The sequence below is a fragment of the Pongo pygmaeus genome, chromosome 10 (assembly GCF_028885625.2).
Source record: "Pongo pygmaeus isolate AG05252 chromosome 10, NHGRI_mPonPyg2-v2.0_pri, whole genome shotgun sequence".
NCBI lineage: Eukaryota > Metazoa > Chordata > Mammalia > Primates > Hominidae > Pongo > Pongo pygmaeus.
Genome location: NC_072383.2, coordinates 121,502,097 through 121,522,342, shown reverse-complemented (window position 1 = coordinate 121,522,342; position 20,246 = coordinate 121,502,097). Strand labels below are relative to the sequence as shown.

General features: G+C 42.7%; 1 protein-coding gene across 1 annotated transcript; it reads right to left on the bottom strand.

The window, feature by feature from the left end:
• Positions 1 to 374: 374 nt before the first annotated feature.
• On the bottom strand, positions 375 to 18,162 carry DENR (density regulated re-initiation and release factor). Its single transcript, XM_054441854.1, has 8 exons — positions 17,974 to 18,162; positions 17,115 to 17,229; positions 9,044 to 9,063; positions 8,325 to 8,409; positions 5,854 to 5,937; positions 3,633 to 3,749; positions 2,327 to 2,466; positions 375 to 2,216 (listed from the first exon to the last, which is right to left on the bottom strand). Exons 2-8 carry the CDS (start codon positions 17,218 to 17,220, stop codon positions 2,172 to 2,174), a joined length of 597 nt encoding a protein of 198 aa, XP_054297829.1. The 5' UTR covers positions 17,221 to 17,229; positions 17,974 to 18,162; the 3' UTR covers positions 375 to 2,171.
• Positions 18,163 to 20,246: the final 2,084 nt, after the last annotated feature.

Below are 20,246 nucleotides of genomic sequence, written 5' to 3'. Positions count from 1 at the left end.
GGCTGGAGTGCAGTGTCGTGATCTCGGTTCACTGCAGCCTCAACCTCCCAGGCTCAAGTGATCCTCCCACCTCAGCCTCCCAAGTAGCTGGGACTGCAGGCGCACGCCACCATGCCTGGCTAGTTTTTGTATTTTTTGTAGGGACAGGGTCTTGCCATGTTGCCCAGGCTAGTCTTGAACTCCTGGACTCAAGTGATCCTCCCACCTCAGCTGGGATTATAGCCGTGCATCAAAGCAGCTTAGCCCTATTAGCACATTAGGTGCTGGGATTACAGCCGTGCATCAAAGCAGCTTGGCCCTATTAGTACATTTTAATCAGAGATTAGACTATGTTGCATTTTAAATTTCAGTTTAAAAAAAATGATTCACACATGTTATACACAAGGACAATTTTAATCCTGCATTTTCCTGGAGTAACATCTACTGCTGGCTATCTATGGATTGTAACTGCATTTGCTAAGAACTGTGAACACGAAACTTTACATGAAGTCACATGTTGATACAGGCACACAGACATCTTTCAGCACCAACAGACTACATACATAACGCATAGCAGATAGTCTCGATGGATAAATCTGCTTCACCAGTAATTCTATTTGGTAAAATCCACAGTTAATGGAGAATTCCATTTTTTAATTTTACATCTTTATTACACATTTTTCTAATACTTTATTTTTAAAAAACACTCATTCAAGATTGTAATTTGCATGGCAATAAACAAGGGTTCTATATGTTCTAAGTTTCTTAAAAGTGTCCACAGCAATTTAAAACACAAGTCTTCTTTCCAATTTGCAGCACCTGACTTAAAAGTTTAAATTCATCTAATACATCATTAAAACTGTCATTTTCTCTTGTGAGAAGACATGTTTCAATTGCTATTTCCAGGACTATATATTGAGCATGGGTGTACAGTATTTTTAACTGGTTAGCGGAATTTTACTCACGTAATTTATAGCCAGAATAAGAACCTCTAGCCCCTCTGAACGGCCTTCCACTCAGAACAGATGATGATGATAAATGTCTAAAATGTATCTGGGGTACTCCACTTGACATTACCAAACATGCTTCCAAATAATCTTAGAAAATATGATTCTTTAAACATATGCATAATATTCTACCACACAATGCACCATCACTTCTTTAACCATTTCCCAATTGTTCATTTATAATATTTGCAATTTTTTATTATAAATAATATTGTGATGAATACTTTCATCCATAAGTTTTATGCAAGGCTGATTTCTTCTAATGTCTTCTAATGTCAAAGAAGTGGCTTACTGGTTCAAACAGTGCACATACATGGTTTTAAGGCTTTTAGTATACTTTACCAAATAATCTCCAGAATAGCTCGAACAGCTCCTACATTATGTTATTGTGCCCATAGGGTGGACTTCATAACAACAAAGCAAATTCAACCACAAATCTATTAGATTCTCACCCATCTCAAAACTATCACATCAAAGAAGCAAGGAGACATATTACTGGTGAGGAAGCCAAATTCAAATTCTTTTAAAACATCACTCAGCTTTAGATCAGTAAAATAATCAACAAAAATGCTCCCTACAAAAAGTCTACCGGGTTTTTCAAAAAATTAAGTTAAAGAGAGAAAGAGAAACTCAGGCTGGGCGCGGTGGCTCACGTCTGTAACACCAGCACTTTGGGAGGCTAAGGTGGGCCAATCACGAGGTCAGGAGTTCAAGACCAGCCTGGCCAACATGGTGAAACCCCATCTCTACTAAAAATACAAAAATTAGCTGGGCGTGGCCTGTAATCCCACCTACTCGGGAGGCTGAGGCAGGAGAATCACTTGAACCCGGGAGGCGGAGGTTGCAGTGAGCCGAGATCGCACCACTGCATTCCAGCCCAGGCAACAGTGCGAGACTTTGTCAAAAAAAAAAAAAAAAAAAAAAAAAAAAAGACAGAGAAAGTCAGTACCAAATGACCAAAATTTTTTATTTGACTAAATTCTATTCATGCATGAGCATGACAGTCTCCCCTGTTTATTTGACTTTGGCAATAAAAAAACAAGCAGCCTTGTACAGAACAGTGAAAATGCCAAGGACGAGGGCAGTCTACAGTTTTACTGTAGAATATATATTTTAAAAGGCCTCTCTCCCTTTGGCCATATCAACTCTCAGTTCAGGCCATTAAATACAGACAAATTTTCAAATTCACTTCTTTACTTCTCCAAGATCTTCGATGCTGTCATCATCTACCTATAAAACACAAATAATTATATCTCATGAGTTGTGGTTGCAATTAAGAAAAAATGGAAGCAATTTGCTTTAAAAACATTTCTAGCGATGTATGTATTCCATGCACTCACCTCTGGCCATTTTTCCTGAATGACGTCAATTATGTCATCTGTAAAGTCTCCCTGAATGATAATTTCATCCTCCCCTGTTACTGAGGCACCACAGGAGAATTTTTGAGCAAAAAATCTTTGTGCTTCTTTAAGATCAATTTCTATTTTTTTAAAAAAAGAAAGAGCAAGAACTGTAATTGGAATTGTGCAAAGATGTTTTTCCATTTTGAAATTTAATCTGCATTTTAAAATCATAAAACAGATTGTTAATGGGTTTTATATTCCTTTCAGAACAATACAAACTACCATAGAGATCTTAACAATGCAATTTACACTTTCAAGGTCAAATAAAGGCTCAATACATAAAAACAGAATCATCTATACTACCCCTAACTCATATTAAGACCAAAATAAATCCAGGGACACTTTATTCATTTTTTTTTTTTGAGACGGAGTCTCGCTCTGTTGCCCAGACTGGAGTGCAGTGGCTCGATCTCGGCTCACTGCAACCTCTGTCTCCTGGATTCAAGCGATTCTCCCGACTCAGCCTCCTGAACAGCTGGGATTACAGGCATGTGCCACCACGCCTGGCTAATTTTTGTATTTTTAGTAGAGATGGGGTTTCACCATGTTGGCCAGGCTGGTCTCAAACTCCTGACCTCAGGTGATCCGCCCATGTCAGCCTCCCAAAGTGTTGGGATTATAACAGGCATGAGCCATCACGCCCAGCCTCTTTTTTCTTTTTTAAGGCTAGTCAAGTGAAGCAGTGGGAGTAAAGAAGGAACAAAGAAATCTTAAGTGGTTGTGATCATTTAGTTGTAAACACCACTGTACTCAGACCAGCCTATTGATTGTTTTTCAATCTGTGTTGTCTTATAGAGGCATCATAGTTTAGATTTTCACCCAGTTTCACTACTCATTCAAGGCTTCCAGGAACTGAGGGGCTCTAAAGAAGGACGTTCTGCCACCTTCCTCAACCTCTGCTGTCATTCCCAGAGGGGATGAGCCATTTTGCAACCTTTTGCCACCATGCCTGCAGAGGACAGAGGAGCAGCACTGACTGGTTTCAAAGAGAATCCTACCCAGCCCTCCTCATCCCACATAAAATGTGCCCAAGCAGGAATTCCAGAAAGTAAAAAGTCCCCTCTACAAAAGATTTTGACATTTCTCTAAAATTTAATTTTGAAGCTATAGTTAGAAATGCAAAATTTATCTTCTTAGCAAAAAACAGACCTGTGAAGTTTTCATGGTATGTGAGAGAGACAGAGATGGAGACAGAGAGAGAAAATAGTTCACACATTTTAAATATACTTAAGCCTGAACTCACCAAAAGTTGCAAGGCCACATACTCTTGTCACATATTTCTTCTTTGCTCTGGGAATTTTGGCTATAGTAACCTTCTGTGGTACGGTCTTCTTTTTTTGTTTTATTTGACCCCTTCCACCTTTATTTATTAAGAAAGAGCTTAGCATTAGTTGTTTTTGACGTAAGAGAATACTGTCTTTAAATTTATTAATTCTCAAAAGGTTTCTTTTTCTCTAATACAAAAATTACTAAACACATCCAAGTATTCATTCAATAAATATTTATTAAGTACCTACTATGTGCCTAGCACTGGGATAAGAGCCAAGGATACAAAGATGAACAGAACATAGCCCCTGCCCTCCAGAGACTCAGTCTAGTGAAGGGAGTAAAAAGTTACAGCAACCTGATATATACAATAATAGGATCCATGAATAAGGCTTTATGACAGCTTTGCAGAGAAACAACTTAGTCTGCTTCCAGAGGACACAAAGTTTCCTAGAGGAAGTAATATCTAGGTGGAGTTTTGAAGAATAAGGAAAGGTCCAGGTAAAGGGAAAAAGGCTGGAGAGGCATAAGAAAGGACATTCCAGGGAAAGGGAACAAGTACAGAGATAAGAAAAGGCGTTGTATTTGGGAACTTCACTTGTCTTGATTGAAGGATGCTTATGAATATGTAGCAGATGAAGCCAGAAAAGCAAAAGATTACATACACAGCAGTCACTGGATCTGTGAAGAGTAAGACTGATAGAAAGGCCCCTACAGAGGCTCCTGCGTTAGCTCAGGCAAAAAACTGAAAGTAAAGCAGTGTCAACAGTAATGGCCACTAGGCCACAGGCAGGACAGGAGGGAGGGGAAAGAACAGAAGCTAGAACTGAGTAAAGAGAGAGAGAGAATGTAAGATGGTTCTCAGGGCTTTGGTTTAGATGACTGAATAAATAGTGTTGTCACTAACCAAAATAGAGAAAAAGAAGTCAATTTGGGACTTGAGACTCAAGACTCAGTAAGCTTAATTTCCAAAGTGCAGTGTTTGAGGTGCTTCTGGGATAAAGCACACTTCTAGCCTAGAGACACAGGCCAGATCCAGGGATACAGATTTGGGAATTTTAAGTGTATACTGGGCAGCAGAAGTTAGGAATGTGATAAAATCATCCAACAAGAATGTGCAGAATGAGAAGTAAGTGGGCCTAGGACAGAATCCTGAAAACACCGACTTTTAAAGGACAGAAGAAACAGGAGAAGTCCGCACAGAAGACTAAGGAGGAGACTAAGGAGGAGTGATAGGAGAGCTAGGAAGGAACAGAAACCAAGCAGGGACAATGTTTCAGGAAAGAGGGAGTGCCATGTGAGCTTATTATTTAGCAATAAGTAAGCCACTGCTGACCCTTATCGGAGGAGCTGCAGTGGCCAGAAGTCAGGTTAGGATGGACTGAGGAGTGAACAGTGTACCACAGAACAGAAGTGGGGATAGGGAGTCTGGCCTTAGTAAAGAAATCTGGCTAAGGGAAGGAGAGGGATAAGGTAAAGAAAGACATGAGCTTTGGGGAGAGTTTTTCTTTTAAAGACGCAAAGTCCTGAAAATATTTATAAGTGAATTTTAGTCACAGGGGAAAATAATGAATGAAAATGAAACAGGTGGGTACAGGATCCACAGCACCAGGAGTTGGTTTGAGAAGGAGTGAGTCAAGTGTATGCAACAGCTGTAAAACAAAGTTTTCAACTGAGTTATCAGAAGTAATGAAGTAATGAGAAGATAAAATCTTTTATATAAATGTCCTCACTCTACTTAAATAGAAGACACAGGAATTTTAGCTGTCTGTTTTTTACATACAAACAGGGCAAATAAGCATGTTTTCCTAGGTCCAATTTACTGACACAGCCCAAATCATACCACATCCAACCATGATCCTGAGACTATTAGTATGTGCCTCTCTGTATGATATACATGGGGAATTACAATAACAGGTACATGGTATTAACGTTGAGAACCTCCCCCTTTTTGTAAGAGATGAGGTCCTCACTATGTTGCCCAGGATAGAGTGCAGTGGCTATGTGGAGGAATGATCATTGCATACTACAGCCTTGAACTCCTGGGCTTAAGCGATCCTCCTGCCTCAGCCCCCTAAGAAGCTGCGACTATAGGCGCCCACCATTGTGCCTGGCTTTGGGAACCCTTTTAATTACTTACATCTTCTATCGCAGTGACGGTATGACTGTACAAATCAAGATATGAATTTAGGTCTCACCTCTCTTCTGTTTTTTCTTCTCCTCTTCTTCCCCTGCTGTTCCTTGACCCTCACTAATTCCAGCTTCTTGTTTGGGTGAATTTTCTAGATATAAAAATGAAATACAAAAGCATGAACATCATCTCACACTGTTAAAAAAAATCACCTTTGAGCAACCTCATATACAAGTAAGGCATCTTACCAAGAGCTGAGCATGAAATTTGTAAAGCAATGGATTACACTGCTAGATTTCTATTCAAGTCTAGTTCTAAAATCATTCTAGTAAGTGTATGGTAACAGAAGAGAAAAAAACCCAGTCTTTTGATATGTGAGGGCTGAAAGTTTTAGCCACAGGAAAGGAGCATAGAACACTTGGGCTCTATAGGAGTGCTCTAGCATCTAAACTTACTAATTTTGTTGACATCTGGAGAAGAGCTCCCCACCCGCTCAGACATGATCCTATCCCAGGAAGGTCCCATTCAGGGACAACCACATGTAGACTGAATATAAAACCAGACTTGAGGGTTCTTATCCAACCACTGACAGTGATGGAGTAGCTACCAGCCAAAAGGGACTTACCAAGTTAGGGGTTTGTGTGTCAGGGAAATCACCTGAAAGTCAAGGAGCAATGAGTGGGGCAGCACTGGGTGTCTCTGAGCAGGCCTGTTCCCAGACCAGGCTTTCTCTTCTTCTTGCTACTGCCTTCATTTTTACCAATCTTGCAAGAGAAGCCATTAATATGAGCAAACTGAGGAATTCCGTTCCTCCATAGCCTTCCCACCTCTGGCAATGGCAACTCCATTTTTTTTTGAGACGGAGTCTCACTCTGTTGTCCAGGCTGGAGTGCAGCGGTGCGATCACGGCTCACTGCAAGCTCCACCTCCCGAGTTCACGCCATTCTCCTGCCTCAGCCTCCCTAAGTAGCTGGGACTACAGGCACCCGCCACCACGCCCAGCTAATTTTTTGTATTTTTAGTAAAGACAGGGTTTCACCATGTTAGCCAGGATGGTCTCCATCTCCTGACCTTGTGATCCGCCCGCCTCAGCCTCCCAAAGTGCTGGGATTACAGGCGTGAGCCACCGCACCTGGCCTCTTTGGTCTATTCTTACCAGAGCAGCCTAAGTGATACTGCTGAAACAAGTCAGACCTTATCACTCTTCTGCTTAAACTCCTCCAAAAGCTCCTCATCTAACTAAGAGCAAAAGCCAAAACGGCCCACAATGCCCTACCCGGTGTGGTCTACTCTGACTTCATATCAAACTCTTCTCCAGTCCTTCAATAAGCTCCAGACACAAAGGCTTCCTTGCTGTTTCCTGAATATACTAGGAAAGCTTCTGCTCAGGGCCGCTCCTCAGGCTGTGTCCTCTGCTTAGAAATGTTCTGCCAGATACTCAAATGACTCATTCCCTCAGTTCCAAAATAATCCACTGCCACCTTTTCAGCAAAATCTTCCCTGGGTACTACCTAAAATTTCAAATTCCTTCCCACCAATTCTTATCTCCCCCTTTCCTGCTTATTACTGTCTACATACCATGTTTTGCTTATTTAATCTGTCCCCCTTTCTAGAATGTAATTGCCACAAGAGTAGGAAATCTTTTATTTACTGGCTTATCCTCAGAATCTGAAACAGTGAGTAGCATATAGTACGCTTACAATAAAAATCAATATATATTTGCCCCTAAATCATTTACTTTTTTTAATTTTGCTTTTTTGAGACAGAGTTTTTTGCTCTTGTTGCCCAGGCTGGCGTGCAATGGCGCCACTTCGGCTCACCGCAACCTCTGCCTCCCGGATTCAAGCGATTCTTCTGCCTCAGCCTCCTGAGTAGCTAGGATTACAGGCATGCGCCACCATGCCCAGCTTTGTATTTTTAGTAGAAACAGGGTTTCTCCATGTTGATCAGGCTGGTCTTGAACTCCCGACCTCAGGTGATCTGCCCACCTCAGCCTCCCAAAGTGCTGGGATTACAGGCGTGAACCACTGCGCCCAGCCAATCATTTACTTATTTTTTTTTGAGACAGAGTCTTGCTCTGTCGCCCAGGCTGGAGTGCAGTGGCGCTATCTCGGCTCACTGCAAGCTCTGCCTCCCAGGTTCACGCTGTTCTCCTGCCTCACCCTCCCGAATAGCTGGGACTACAGGTGCCTGCCACCACATCTGATTTTTTTTTTTTTTTGCATTTTTAGTAGAGATGGGGTTTCACTGTGTTAGTCAAGATGATCTCGATCTCCCGACTTTGTGATCCGCCTGCCTCAGCCTCCCAAACTGCTGGGATTATAGGTGTGAGCCACTGCGCCTGGCCCATTTACTTTTTTATATAAGAAAGTTGATATTCAGACCTATCCTATCTCAGAAAGAACTTAAACAGCTAACAGATAAATGTTAATTCTGTAATATCCTACTAAAGGAGGACTTTTGTATCTTTAGAATAATGCCATACATGCATTTGTCTCAGGTACAGAAGTTTAATGCAAGAAAAAAAAATGTTCATACCTACAGTAAGTTTTGCAAATTCATTTGGAAAATTCTTCTCTAACCATTGTCTACATTTAGCAACATCAGGCATATATTCACAGTACTAGGAGAAAAAAAAAGAACTGAGTCACAACAAAACATTTTCAGTCAAACAATGTCGTAATTAAAAATCACTCCCTATACTTGTTAATACAAAGAATAAAACAAACCACTCCCATCTGACTTCTTATCCACAGGAAATCTGTATTCAACCAGGATATGTCCCATAAAAAATTAGATATTAAGAAGGATTAGGTACCTCTTCACAGTATCAATTTATTTCTTCTCCCTCTATTTCTTGCTTTGAGCACATAAGTGCCTCATTTTCATGACTTGCTCATAGAGCTGGACTTAGAAAGTCTTACACATAATTTATACTGCTCTTTCTTTCCTCTGCTCATTTGTGTAGATTTTGGCATTAAGGTTACTCTTATTTTATTAGCTGACTATTCATAAGTCCCATGCAAAAATCCAAACTGCACAGCCATGTGCAAAAGATGCACATGTATGATTTTAAGGTGTAAATTTAGGAAAGAATATATAAGACCAAAAAATTATTCTAAATCAAAGTTCTCTATAAAAGGTTAAAGCTTTACTATCAAATAATCAAAAATGAAAAATAAAGTTCTCAAGGTAGCTTTAAAACCAAGAATAACTTCAAATACATAAGGTAAAAAAAAAAAAATTAAAGAACTTACCTCTGTTGGTAATGAACAGACTGAGGAAATAAAAAGAAAAAAGATTTGAAATGTTAAACACCTATATGTACACACATACACAGGGCTTATCCTTACTTTTATATTTGAGAAAATGTTTCATTTTTACATTTTTCCTATAAGTTTTCTATACCACTTTTCAAATGCTACTCTTCAGTGTTTTTGAGGTGAAAGGCACATGGTTATTTGAGATGATACTATTTTGACTTTTTCATCTAAAGAGTGTCTCCATCAGCTGATGGAACATCAAAATATGCTATTTTGTATATAATGAGGTCTTACCATAAGAATTTCAGCAGGTCAAAAAATTAAGCTAAGACACGAACAATTTCCCATACATCAGAGTTTGAAGGAAACTAGTTATTTCTTTTCTTTTGAGACATGGTCTCGCTCTGTTGCCCAGGCTGGGATGCAGTGGTGCAATCATGGCTCAATGCAGCCTCCACCCCTCCAGGGGCTCAAGTGATCCTCCCACCTCAGTCTCCCGACTAAATGGGACTACAGATGCACATCACCATGCCCAGTTAATTTTTTGTAGAGACGAGGTTTCACCATGTTGCCCAGGCTAGTCTCAAACTTCTGGGCTTAAGCAATCCACCTATCTTAGCTTCCCAAAGTGCTGGGATCACAGGCGTGAAGCACTGTTCCCAGCCTGGTTATTTCTTTTGATAGTTCTACCAAAACAGCCACCACTTTTTATTCATACTGACACATTTATAAACTTTAGCAGCATTTTTACTACCATCTTTTTGCAATATATTTTTCCTTTTTTCTTTTCTGAGACAGAGTCTTGCTCTTTCTGTCAGGCTGGAGTGCAGCGGCACGATCTCGGCTCACTGCAACTTCTGTCTCCTGGACTCAAGAAATTCTCCTGCCTCAGCCTCCCAAGTAGCTGGGATTACAGGTGTGTGCCACCACGCCCGGCTAATTTTTGTATTTTTAGTAGAGACAGGGTTTCACCATGTTGGCCAGACTGGTCTCAAACTCCTGACCTCAGGTGATCCGTCTGCCTCGGCCTCCCAAAGTGCTGGGATTACAGGCGTGAGCCACCGCACCTGGCCTATTTTTTTTAGAGTAAGGGTCTCACTCTCACTCTGTCACTCAGGCTGGAGTGTAGTGGTGTGTCCATGGCTCACTGCAGCCTCGAACTCCTCAGCTCAAGTAATCCTCCCACTTCAGCCTCCCAAGTATCTGGGGCTATAGGCGTGAGCCACTACGTACAGCTAAGTTTTTTATTTTCGTAGAGACGGGATCGCGCTATGTTGCCAAGTCTTTTTCATGTTATGCTACATAAGATCATGAAAGTGTAAAGCTAGAAGGAATCTTGGTTCAATCCTGTCATTTGGTATTAGAGCCTGTACAGGCTAATAATGGACTAGAAGAACTGGAAAAGCTTCCAATTAGTAATTATAACACTGAGTCAACTGCTTATTTTGTTTTTATTTTTAAGGTTTAGAATGGAGTAGTTCAGTGTGTCCAATATCCTGAGATTTCTCAGGGAGAGGAAGGTGGTATACCATGTAATCACAGCAATTACCACACACTGGGCACCTAGTATGTGACAAATGCTTTGCTATGCCTTATATCCATTATTATGTTTAATTGTCTCAACCTTGTAAGATAAGTACCATATCTATATTCAGATGATGAAACTGAGGCTTAGAGTACATAACCACTTGCATCTGGATAACAGGATTTGAATCTGCCTGTTTCTGACGCTCATGCTGTTAACCACTAACTTAGATTACACGAAGTAAACAAGCAACTTAGTGGCACCTGACAGCTGAAAATGATCTGCCTTCACCTTACCCTAGTAACATTCTACCATGCTACCACACAATCACTGTTTCATAGATGAGGCACTAAAAGAGTTAAACAGCTCATCCAATGACAAAGGTGGTGTGTGGCAGACGAAAACTGGAATCCATTGGTTTTGTCCAGTCTAGTCTATTATAGTTTAGGGTTATTTCCACCAAAGATCTCCCTGGTTAGCTACAGCCCTATATTCCTCACAATTCAAGTTCAAATACTAGGCATAGTTGTTCAGCCACACTTTCAGGATATACCTATACAATTATTGGTTAAACACCATCACAGCAAATACTAACGCTACAAATTTTGTATACTATTTCAAATAATATTTAGTTCAGAAAAAAAAAAAATTGGGGTTTTGCTTTGTTGCCCAGGCTGGAGTGCAGTGGCACCATCTCAGCTGGCTGCAACCTCTACCTCCTGGGTCCAAGTGATTCTCGTAGCCCAGCCTCCCGAGTAGCTGGGATTACAGGTGTGCACCACCACACCCAGCTAATTTTTGTATTTTTAGTAGAGACAGGGTTTTGCCATGTTGGCCAGGCTGGTCTTGAACTCCTGGCCTCAAGTGATCTGCCTGCCTTGGCCTCAGCCTCCCAAAGTGCTGATTACAGGTGTGAGCCACCGTGCCTGGCCCGATTCAGCAAAATTCTAATGCAATAAAGAAATTGGGGGAGCTCCTTTAAGTTCACCATTATTTGCTTTAAAAAAGTCAATTTCTCTTTACAGATCACGTACTTATTTGGAAAGGGAAAACTGTACCTTTTCAATGCAAACATCTAGCCGTCACCTTCAAATTTAGCATCACTAATAGTGAAACATCTGACATTATGAGCTCTTGATGCAATGCAACATAACGAACGAAACATCATCCACGAAACCTTCTTGCCAAAATCTGCTTAACTTGAATCTAATCAAGCCTCTAGGCCGGGTGTGGTGGCTCACGTCTACAATCCCAGCACTTTGGGAGGCCGTGGTGGGTGGATCACCTGAGGTCAGGAGTTCAAGACCAGCCTGGCCAACATGGTGAAACCCCATCTCTACTAAAAATACAAAAATTAGCCAGGTGTGGTGGTGCACACCTGTAGTCCCATCTACTCAGAAGGCTGAGGCAGGAGAATCGCTTGATCCTGGGAGGGAGAGGCTGCAGTGAGCTGAGACTGTGCCACTGCACTCCAGCCTGGGCAACCGTGCAAGACTCCATCTCAAAAAAAAAAAATTAAGCCTCTAGACTCCAACTTTTTTTGTTGTTGTTAAAGAGACAGAGTCTCGCTTTGTCATCCAGGCTGTAGTGCAGTAATGTGATCTTAACTCATTCAGCCTCGAATTCCTGGGCTTAAGTGTTCCTTCCACTACAGCCTCCGAGTAGCTGGAACTACAGGCACTTGCCACCACACCTGGCTAATTAATTTAATGTTTTGTAGATGCCCAGGCTGGTCTCAAACTCCTGAGCTCAAATGATCTGCCTGCCTCGGCCTCCCAAAGTGTTGGAATTAAAGGTGTGAGCCACTGTGCCTGGCCAAATGAGCAAAGTTACCACTTCATGGAATGGGACTAATCCACAGCCAGGTACCTCTTGATAAAATGCACTGAAATTAACAGCACTTCTGTGGTGGTCTTGGCAGAAGATCATAAACTAAATCTAGTCTTAAGAATACATCAGAATGGCCGGGTCTGGTGGCTCACGCCTGTAATCCCAACGCTTTGGGAGGCTGAGGCGGGTGGATCACGAGGTCAGGAGTTCGAGACCAGCCTGGCCAAGATGGTGAAACCCCATCTCTACTAAAAATACAAAAACCAGCCAGGCACGGTGGCAGGCGCCTGTAATCTCTGCTACTCGGGAGGCTGAGGCAGGAGAATCGCTTGAACCCCGGAGGTGGAGCAGTGAGCTGAGATCGCGCCATTACACTCCAGTCTGGGCAGCAGAGCGAGACTCCTTCTCAAAAACAAACAAACAAACAAAAACTGCCTTTCTATAACAGAGAATGAACAGCCACAATCAAATAACTTCCTGAAAGTCAGTATTTTCAATTACAAATTTCACTGTCAACAGTCACCAAAATCACTAACTTTGTATATAGTGTCACTAAGCCTCAATCATCTCATACTTTAAAGTCTTCTAAATTTGGGGAGGAGGGTGGAAAAAATAAAAATAACAATAAAGTCTCCTAAACTTGATTACTGTGGCCAGTTTCAACCCATTTCAGGTACTTCCTCCTTCCTTCCAAATAGTTATTATCCAAAAAGATATAACCAATCACATCACTTCCCAGATTAAGAACTTTTCAAACATCTTATCGTACTTCTCCAGACTCAACTCCTACCACCCCATGGTCCGACCACAATGAACTTCTATCCATGCCATTCTTTTCAGCAAACACCTATTCATCCTTCAAGACTCTGCAAAGTTTCCTTGAAGCTGATGTTATAACGGCTTGCCTTAGATTTTAATCCCGGCCCCACCACTTAGACAATTGAGAAGCTTATTATCAATAAAACCATAATATCTCAGTTTTGAAGATTAAATGTACAAACATAAAATCCACTCAATACTTTAACTTTCCCTTTTTTCAGTTCTCCCAAGTAGATAGAACTGGTTGGTTCTTTATTCTCACTGCAGTCTGATCAGCCCTCTAGTATACAATTAGTACATTATAACTTATCTGTTAAAATGTTTGTCTTCCCAGTTAAGCTCAGTTTCCAGAAGATAATTATGTCTTATTTCTGTATATGGAGCACAATGTTTGCCACAGAGCAGATGCTTAAAATGTGTTTCCTAAATGAATTCGAGCTGCTCTCTGAAACCCTAGACTTTAGCTGAGAGCAAATTCTCTAATTTGCATCCTTTTTGCAAAAGGGGAAAGGGAGGGAAGGGGAAGGAATGTAAGAAAAATGCCTATGTCACTATCGCTTCTATTTTTCTCTTCAATCAGGTATTCTATTGGAGGGTTTTCCCTCTTCTCTAAGCACTCCAACAATACTAAATGTCTGCCAGAATTACATCCAGTTTATTTCTCCCCTCTCCCTTGTCCTCAAATCTGATTAACTGCTTTATACTGTTCATCCTACGATCATAATTTATTTTTCAACCTCTCTTCCTCACTTATGCCACTCATTAAAATGCTCATTAATTTTGTCTAAAGTCTTATTATAGCCTGGCCAATAAGCCTGCCTCCCTCAACTGTTATCTTGCTGCCAGATTCATCTTCATGTAACTTCACTGCTCCAAAACTTTCAATGACTTACAATTATCTACAAATCAAGTGCCCCAGAACTTGGCCCCAAACCACGCTGCCATAATTTCCGGCTGCCCCTCTTCATGAATTCCACAATACAACCAAACTGTAACACTCGAAACTCCCTCCACACTACCCACTATTAAATACTTTCCTACCTCCACTCTTTTGCCTGGCAAGCCCAACCTTCAGCCCTTCTGTGCCTGCCTGAATGCAACCTTTCCTTCAAATCCCCATTTGGCTGTGGTTGCCTCTATGAAGTCTTCCCCTAATTTCCTATAAATCTCTCCCCTCCTGTACTGACACTGCAGCTATTAGTCCTTAATCTTTATTTCTTGTCTCTTTCTTTCTTTCTTCTTTTTTTTCTGAGATGGAGTTTCACTCTCAAAGGCTGAGTGCAGTGGCACGATCTTGGCTCACTGCAACCTCCGCCTCCCGGGTTTAAGCGATTCTCCTGCCTCAGCCACCCAAGTAGCTGGGATCACAGGCGCCTGCCACCACGCCTAGCTAATTTTTGTATTTTTAGTAGAGACAGGGTTTCACCATGTTGGCCAGGCTGGTCTTGAACTCCTGACCTCAGCTGATCCACCCACCTTGGCCTCCCAAAGTGCTGGGATTACAGGTGTGAGCCACCGTGCCTGGCCTATTTCTTGTCTCTTTCTTTCAGCATTCATCATCTTCCCTGTGTAAGTTATATGTAGACAGACAAGGCCTCTGCCAATTTATATGCCTCCAGAGAACTTAGCCGAGCACCTTATACATCAGAGATACTAGGTAAAAATTGTTTATAGTCTTTGTAAATTGTTTATTATGATGTGGACTCTATTAACAATGTCATCATACTTTCTTACCAAGCTGGCTAACAAAATCCACTACTTTTACAAAATGGTAATGTTAGAAAGAAATTAAAAGGTACAGTCTAATCCCATCTCCACTACTGGTTTCTTCAATTAAGCATAAGAATGTTTTTACATTAAGTGGAAGCCTGTACTGTTCTGGAGAGTGTTGACAAGGTAGAAAGGCACCTTTTGGTAGCTTCCACTTTAGTCCTAGTTCACTGACCCTTTGAGGTCACAGGGAATAGATATTATCCTTTACTCACACAGGTTTCCAAATTTAAAGTGTTGTTTCAAGGTAATCATTATATAAAAATATAACAGGAACCTATATTCTGAGCATCTTGTTAAAATAAATGTATCAGTTTTTCTCACATCCTTAGTTTTGTTTTTTATTTTTGAGACAGGGTCTCACACTGTTGCCCGAGCTGGAGTGCAATGGCGTGATCTCGGCTCACTGTAACCTCCGCCTCCCGGGTTCAAGTGATTCTCCTGCATCAGCCTCCCAAGTAGCTGGGATTACAGGTGCCTGCCACCAGGCCTGGCTAATTTTTTGTATTTTTAGTAGAGATGGGGTTTCACTATGTTGGCCAGGCTGGTCTTGAACTCCTGACCTCATGATCTGCCTGCCTCAGCCTCCCAAAGTGCTGGGATTACAAGTGTGAGATACTGCGCCCGGCCCCTTAGTTTTAATTCATAATTACAGAAAAATAAAACAAGATTTCTAGAGACTGACATTTTCACTGAGCTTCCAAACTTCTCACCAACTAAGCAATTCTCTATGTGGTGAAATCTATCCAGCTCACCTCGCTCCAGGTACACCCCAAGAATCTTTTGGCTTTTCTCTCTTTTTCCCTTAGAAAAGCTCATATACTGCCTCTCTCTGCTGCCGAATGCAGCGTACTTGGATTCTTCCATTCGGAGAAACTCAAATTCACTGTATTGCAAGTCAGCCTATTATCTATCTCCAAATCGAATCTTTCTCAAAGTCATCATTTTTAGTGGTGTTCTGGTTTTTCAACTCTCTCAATTGCGAAATATCTTTTTCCTTTTTCACCATTAAACATTTTATCTTTTCTTTGATTAACCCTCTTTATTCACTTTTATACTGCTTACACTCTCAACAAGGCACTTATTTACCTCAAATCTACATTTCTGAAAGTGGCCTTCAAATTTGTGGGTTCTATTTCCTCCAAATAATGCAGCATATTAATCTCTTGTCACTTTATTTTCCTGCTCAAAAAACGATTAGGTTAGTGCAAAACTAATTGCAGTTTTTGCCATTACTTTTAATGGCAAAAAGACATCATTTCTTCTTCTACAGTACTTAAATGTCAGATGTGGTCTCTACTGCAGTCACAGAACGTAAGGTCCACGTGAACAAGGATCTTCTGACTTATTCACTATTCAGGCCCCAGCACCTAAAACATCACTAGGCACACGGTAAGTTCTGAGAAATATTTACTGAAAAAATATTTACTTGCCCTTTTACTGTCCTGTATCTTCAAATTTTTCTGAAAGTTTCCAAGATGCAAATACATACAGCATTTACAATTCACAAATACTTCTATATTGAAAATGAAGAAAAACACTCGAAAGTGAAAAAGATCTTGATTAAACGTAATACATATATCATGAGTCAAACCAAGAAGACTTTCCTCACTGTCCTACCACCCAACACTCCAACCTCACCTTCTCCCACTTCTTAACGGGCACCCTCCCTATACGATACACCAGACAAACTCAAAGCCGCTCACTTCTTCACAGACAGCCACCAAGCTTTTTCTTACATAGTCGTTCGCTTTGTCTGGGACACCCTTCCCCATCTTCTCATCCAGTCCTTGCCATCCTTAACTCACAATCTTCCAAGAAGCCCTCCTTTGACAGCTAGACTAGCATACACCTTGAGGACCTTCAGGCTGACATAACCTAGTTGTACATCTCTATTCCAAAAGGACTGTAAGCTTCTTCAGGCAGAGTAGCTAGACACAAATCACCCAGGTTGGGAAACTCTGTTAATTCATGCCTCCTCCTCCCCAGGACCCCTCTCCCACAGTACAAACTCACCAAATGAAAAGGATGGGGAAAAAAGCTTAATACCACCAAATGTCAAACATTATAAGGCAAAAAAATATAGTGAGTAAAAGTCATTCTGTGGCTACGAACACTTGCCTCCACAATAAAGGACTCGAAGTGGGTAATCGGCATCTAACTTGGCACTGTTCCTTGGGTCTCCTTTGCAGTCAGCCCCGCTGGATTCAGAAATGTCAGCTGCCATTTCACAAACCTATAAGCAAGGAAAATAACACACCCTCACTATTTTAGAACCAAGGCCCCAGAAGAGCAGTGTTCCTCTCAACAGAAACCTCCCCACCCCAAAGCTGTTTCAATTCTGTTGCTGAGTGGGGGATACAAGCTGCATTCGATTCATAAAATATGAGCAATCCCAGGCACAACATCTCCTTGCTCCACAGGTCTACGGGGAAGCAAACAGCAAATGGACCATGAAGGATGGGGCAGAGGGACTCAGTAGTGAAAAACAGGAAGCAATGGGGAAGGAAAGATGGGGTGAGTACCCACGGCAGACACGGAGCAAAAAGGTCTGAGGGTGATCTGGGAGGGATGCAAACTGCAGCAAGAGAGAAGGGCTACAAAGGCGCCGAATGGAGAGAGGCTGGAAGTGCCTAGGAACAAGGGGTGGGTCATCGGAGGAGCCCGGGGTGCAGGGTGTGGGGGCAGCTAAACGCCACAAGAGGGGCCTGGGCAGTCTAAAAAGGGCATGGGAGAGGGCGGGATGACCAGAGCCTAAGAAGGATGAGGAGAGAAAACGAGGACAGAATGTAAGAGCACTGAGGGGAAAAGGGCGATCAGGTCTGAGGCGAAGGAGCAACCCCGGGGACGCCAGAAGGGGCCCTTGTGGGCGGGGGTGTGGAGAGGCCCGGCCCGGCCCCCTTCCGCCAGGCAGCATCTCAGCTTCCCCCACACTCTCTACGAGCTTCTCGGGAGCGGGAGAAGCACTTGGGGTCGTTACCCAGGCGGTCGCACAGGCCCCGCCGGCTCCGCTCCCGCCGCTATCGCCAGCTGAACCAACACATGCAACTCGTCTCCCCGGCCAGGGCCGTCCGAGAGCCAATCCGCCAGCAGCACTCCCGCGAGACAATGAGCCTTTATCGCGAGATTCCGGCCGCCGCTGCGCGGATGTTGCGAGAAGCCGGAAGACGGGGGCGGAGAAAAATCGGGGAGCGTGCGCCTTGCGCTCCGGTGGGGGGCGTGGCCAAAAGGCCAAGGAGCCGAGAGGCGGGCCGCCGGCAGGCGGTGCTCGTCACCCGTTGGAGAGGATGAATCCTGGAGATGGGCGCGCCAAGGGGAACGGGACTTGCAGACGCAGAGAGTGAACCTGAGTCAGAAATGACTCCCTATTAATGAGTCCGAGGATCATCGCCCCGGTGTCTGCGGTGCATCCTGGAGTCCTGACTAACCTCCAGCTACTGCATAAATCACTCCTGTGCAGGGAGATTGCAGCCAGATAGAGCGTTTGATTGCATTTTAACACCATACACTGAATTAAAGGAAGGTTTTCTCCCTCCCTCCTTCCCTCCCTTCTTTCCTTTCTCTCTTCCTTTCTTTCTCTCTTTACCGGATAGAGCTTTTGGTTGCGTTTTAACACCATACACTAAGTTAAAGGAATTCTTTTTTCTTTCGTGTTCTTTCTTTTCTTTCTTCTTTCTCTTTCTTCTTTCTGTCTCTTTCTTCCCCTTCCTTACCTCCCTCCCTCCCTTTCTTCCTTCGTCCCTTCCTCCCTTCCTTCCCTCTTTCCTCCCTCCCTCCCTTCCTTCATCTTTTTCTTTATGTTTTGACAGGGTCTCACTCTGTCACCTAGGCTGGATGGAGTGCAGTTGCACAAATACGGCTCACTGCAGCCTCAACCTCCCAAGTAGCTGGGAACACAGGCGCGCGCTACCACACCCAGCTAATTTTTAATTTTTTTGTAGAGATGGGGGAATGTCCCTATGCTGTCCAGGCTGGTCTCAAACTCCTGGACTCTAGGGATCCTCCCGCCTCCGCCTCCCAAAGTGCTGGGATTACAGGCGTGAGCCACTGCGCCCGGCCTACAATTTTAATGAAAAAAAAGTAAGAGTATGGGAATATGTGGGGAAAAGAAAGAGAGATCAGATTGTTACTGTGTCTGTGTAGAAAGAAGTAGACATAAGAGACTCCATTTTGTTCTGTACTAAGAAAAATTCTGCCTTGAGATGCTGTTAATCTGTAACCCTACCCCCAACCCTGTGCTTCCTGAGACCTGTGCTGTGTCAACTGAGGGTTAACTGGATTAAGGGCTGTGCAGGATGTGCTTTGCTAAACAAATGCTTGAAGGCAGCATGCTTGTTAAAGAGTCATCACCACTCCCTAATCTCAAGTACCCAGAGACACAATACACTGCGGAAGTCCGCAGGAACCTCATTCTAGGAAAGCCAGGTATTGTCCAAGGTTTCTCCCCATGTGATAGTCTGAAATATGGCCTTGTGGGGAGGGAAAGACCTGACCGTCCCCCAGCCTGACACCGGTAAAGGGTCTGTGCTCAGGAGGATTAGTAAAAGAGGAAGGAACACCTCTTTGCAGTTGAGATAAGAGGAAGGCATCTGTCTCCTGCTCCTCCCTGGGCAATGGAATGTCTTGGTGTAAAGCCCGATTGTATATTCCATCTGCTGAGATAGGAGAAAACCGCCTTAGGGGTGGAGGTGGGACATACTGGCAGCAATACTGCTCTTTAAGGCATTGAGATGTTTATGTATATGCACATCAAAAGCACAGCACTGTTTTCTTTACCTTGTTTATGATGCAGAGACATTTGTTCACATGTTTTCCTGCTGACCTTCTCTCTACTATTACCCTGTTGTACTGGCACATCCCCCTCTTCGGGAAATGCCCGATAATGATCAATAAATACTAAGGGAATTCAGAGGCTGGTGCGGGCCTGGGTCCTCCCTATGCCGAACGCCGGTCGCCTGGGCCCATTTTTCTTTCTCTAAACTTTGTTTCTGTGTCTCTTTCTTTTCCAAGCCTCTCGTTCCACCTGACGAGAAACGCCCACAGGTGTTGAGGGGCAACCCACTCCTTCAGGAATAGATCTCCATTTCAAGAATAGTTGGATCCTGCAGATAAAACAACGTATTCTAGAACCTTTCTCTCACTCTTGCTCTCAGAGAATTCTAAAACAAATGTGAAAAGTGTGTATGTTTGGTGATTTGGGGTAAACACATGGGAGTTTCTTCATACTATTCTTGTAGATGTTCTGTACATTTT

Bases quoted from the DNA above. Each gene is read 5' to 3' on its own strand.
- DENR (XM_054441854.1), bottom strand. From the start codon at position 17,220: ATGGCAGCTGACATTTCTGAATCCAGCGGGGCTGACTGCAAAGGAGAC. The intron at 5,938-8,324 runs GTATGAACATTT...TTTTATATCTAG, and splicing joins ATTTGCAAAACTTACTGTAG to AAAATTCACCCAAACAAGAA. The intron at 2,217-2,326 runs GTGAGTGCATGG...TGTGTTTTATAG, and splicing joins TTCAGGAAAAATGGCCAGAG to GTAGATGATGACAGCATCGA.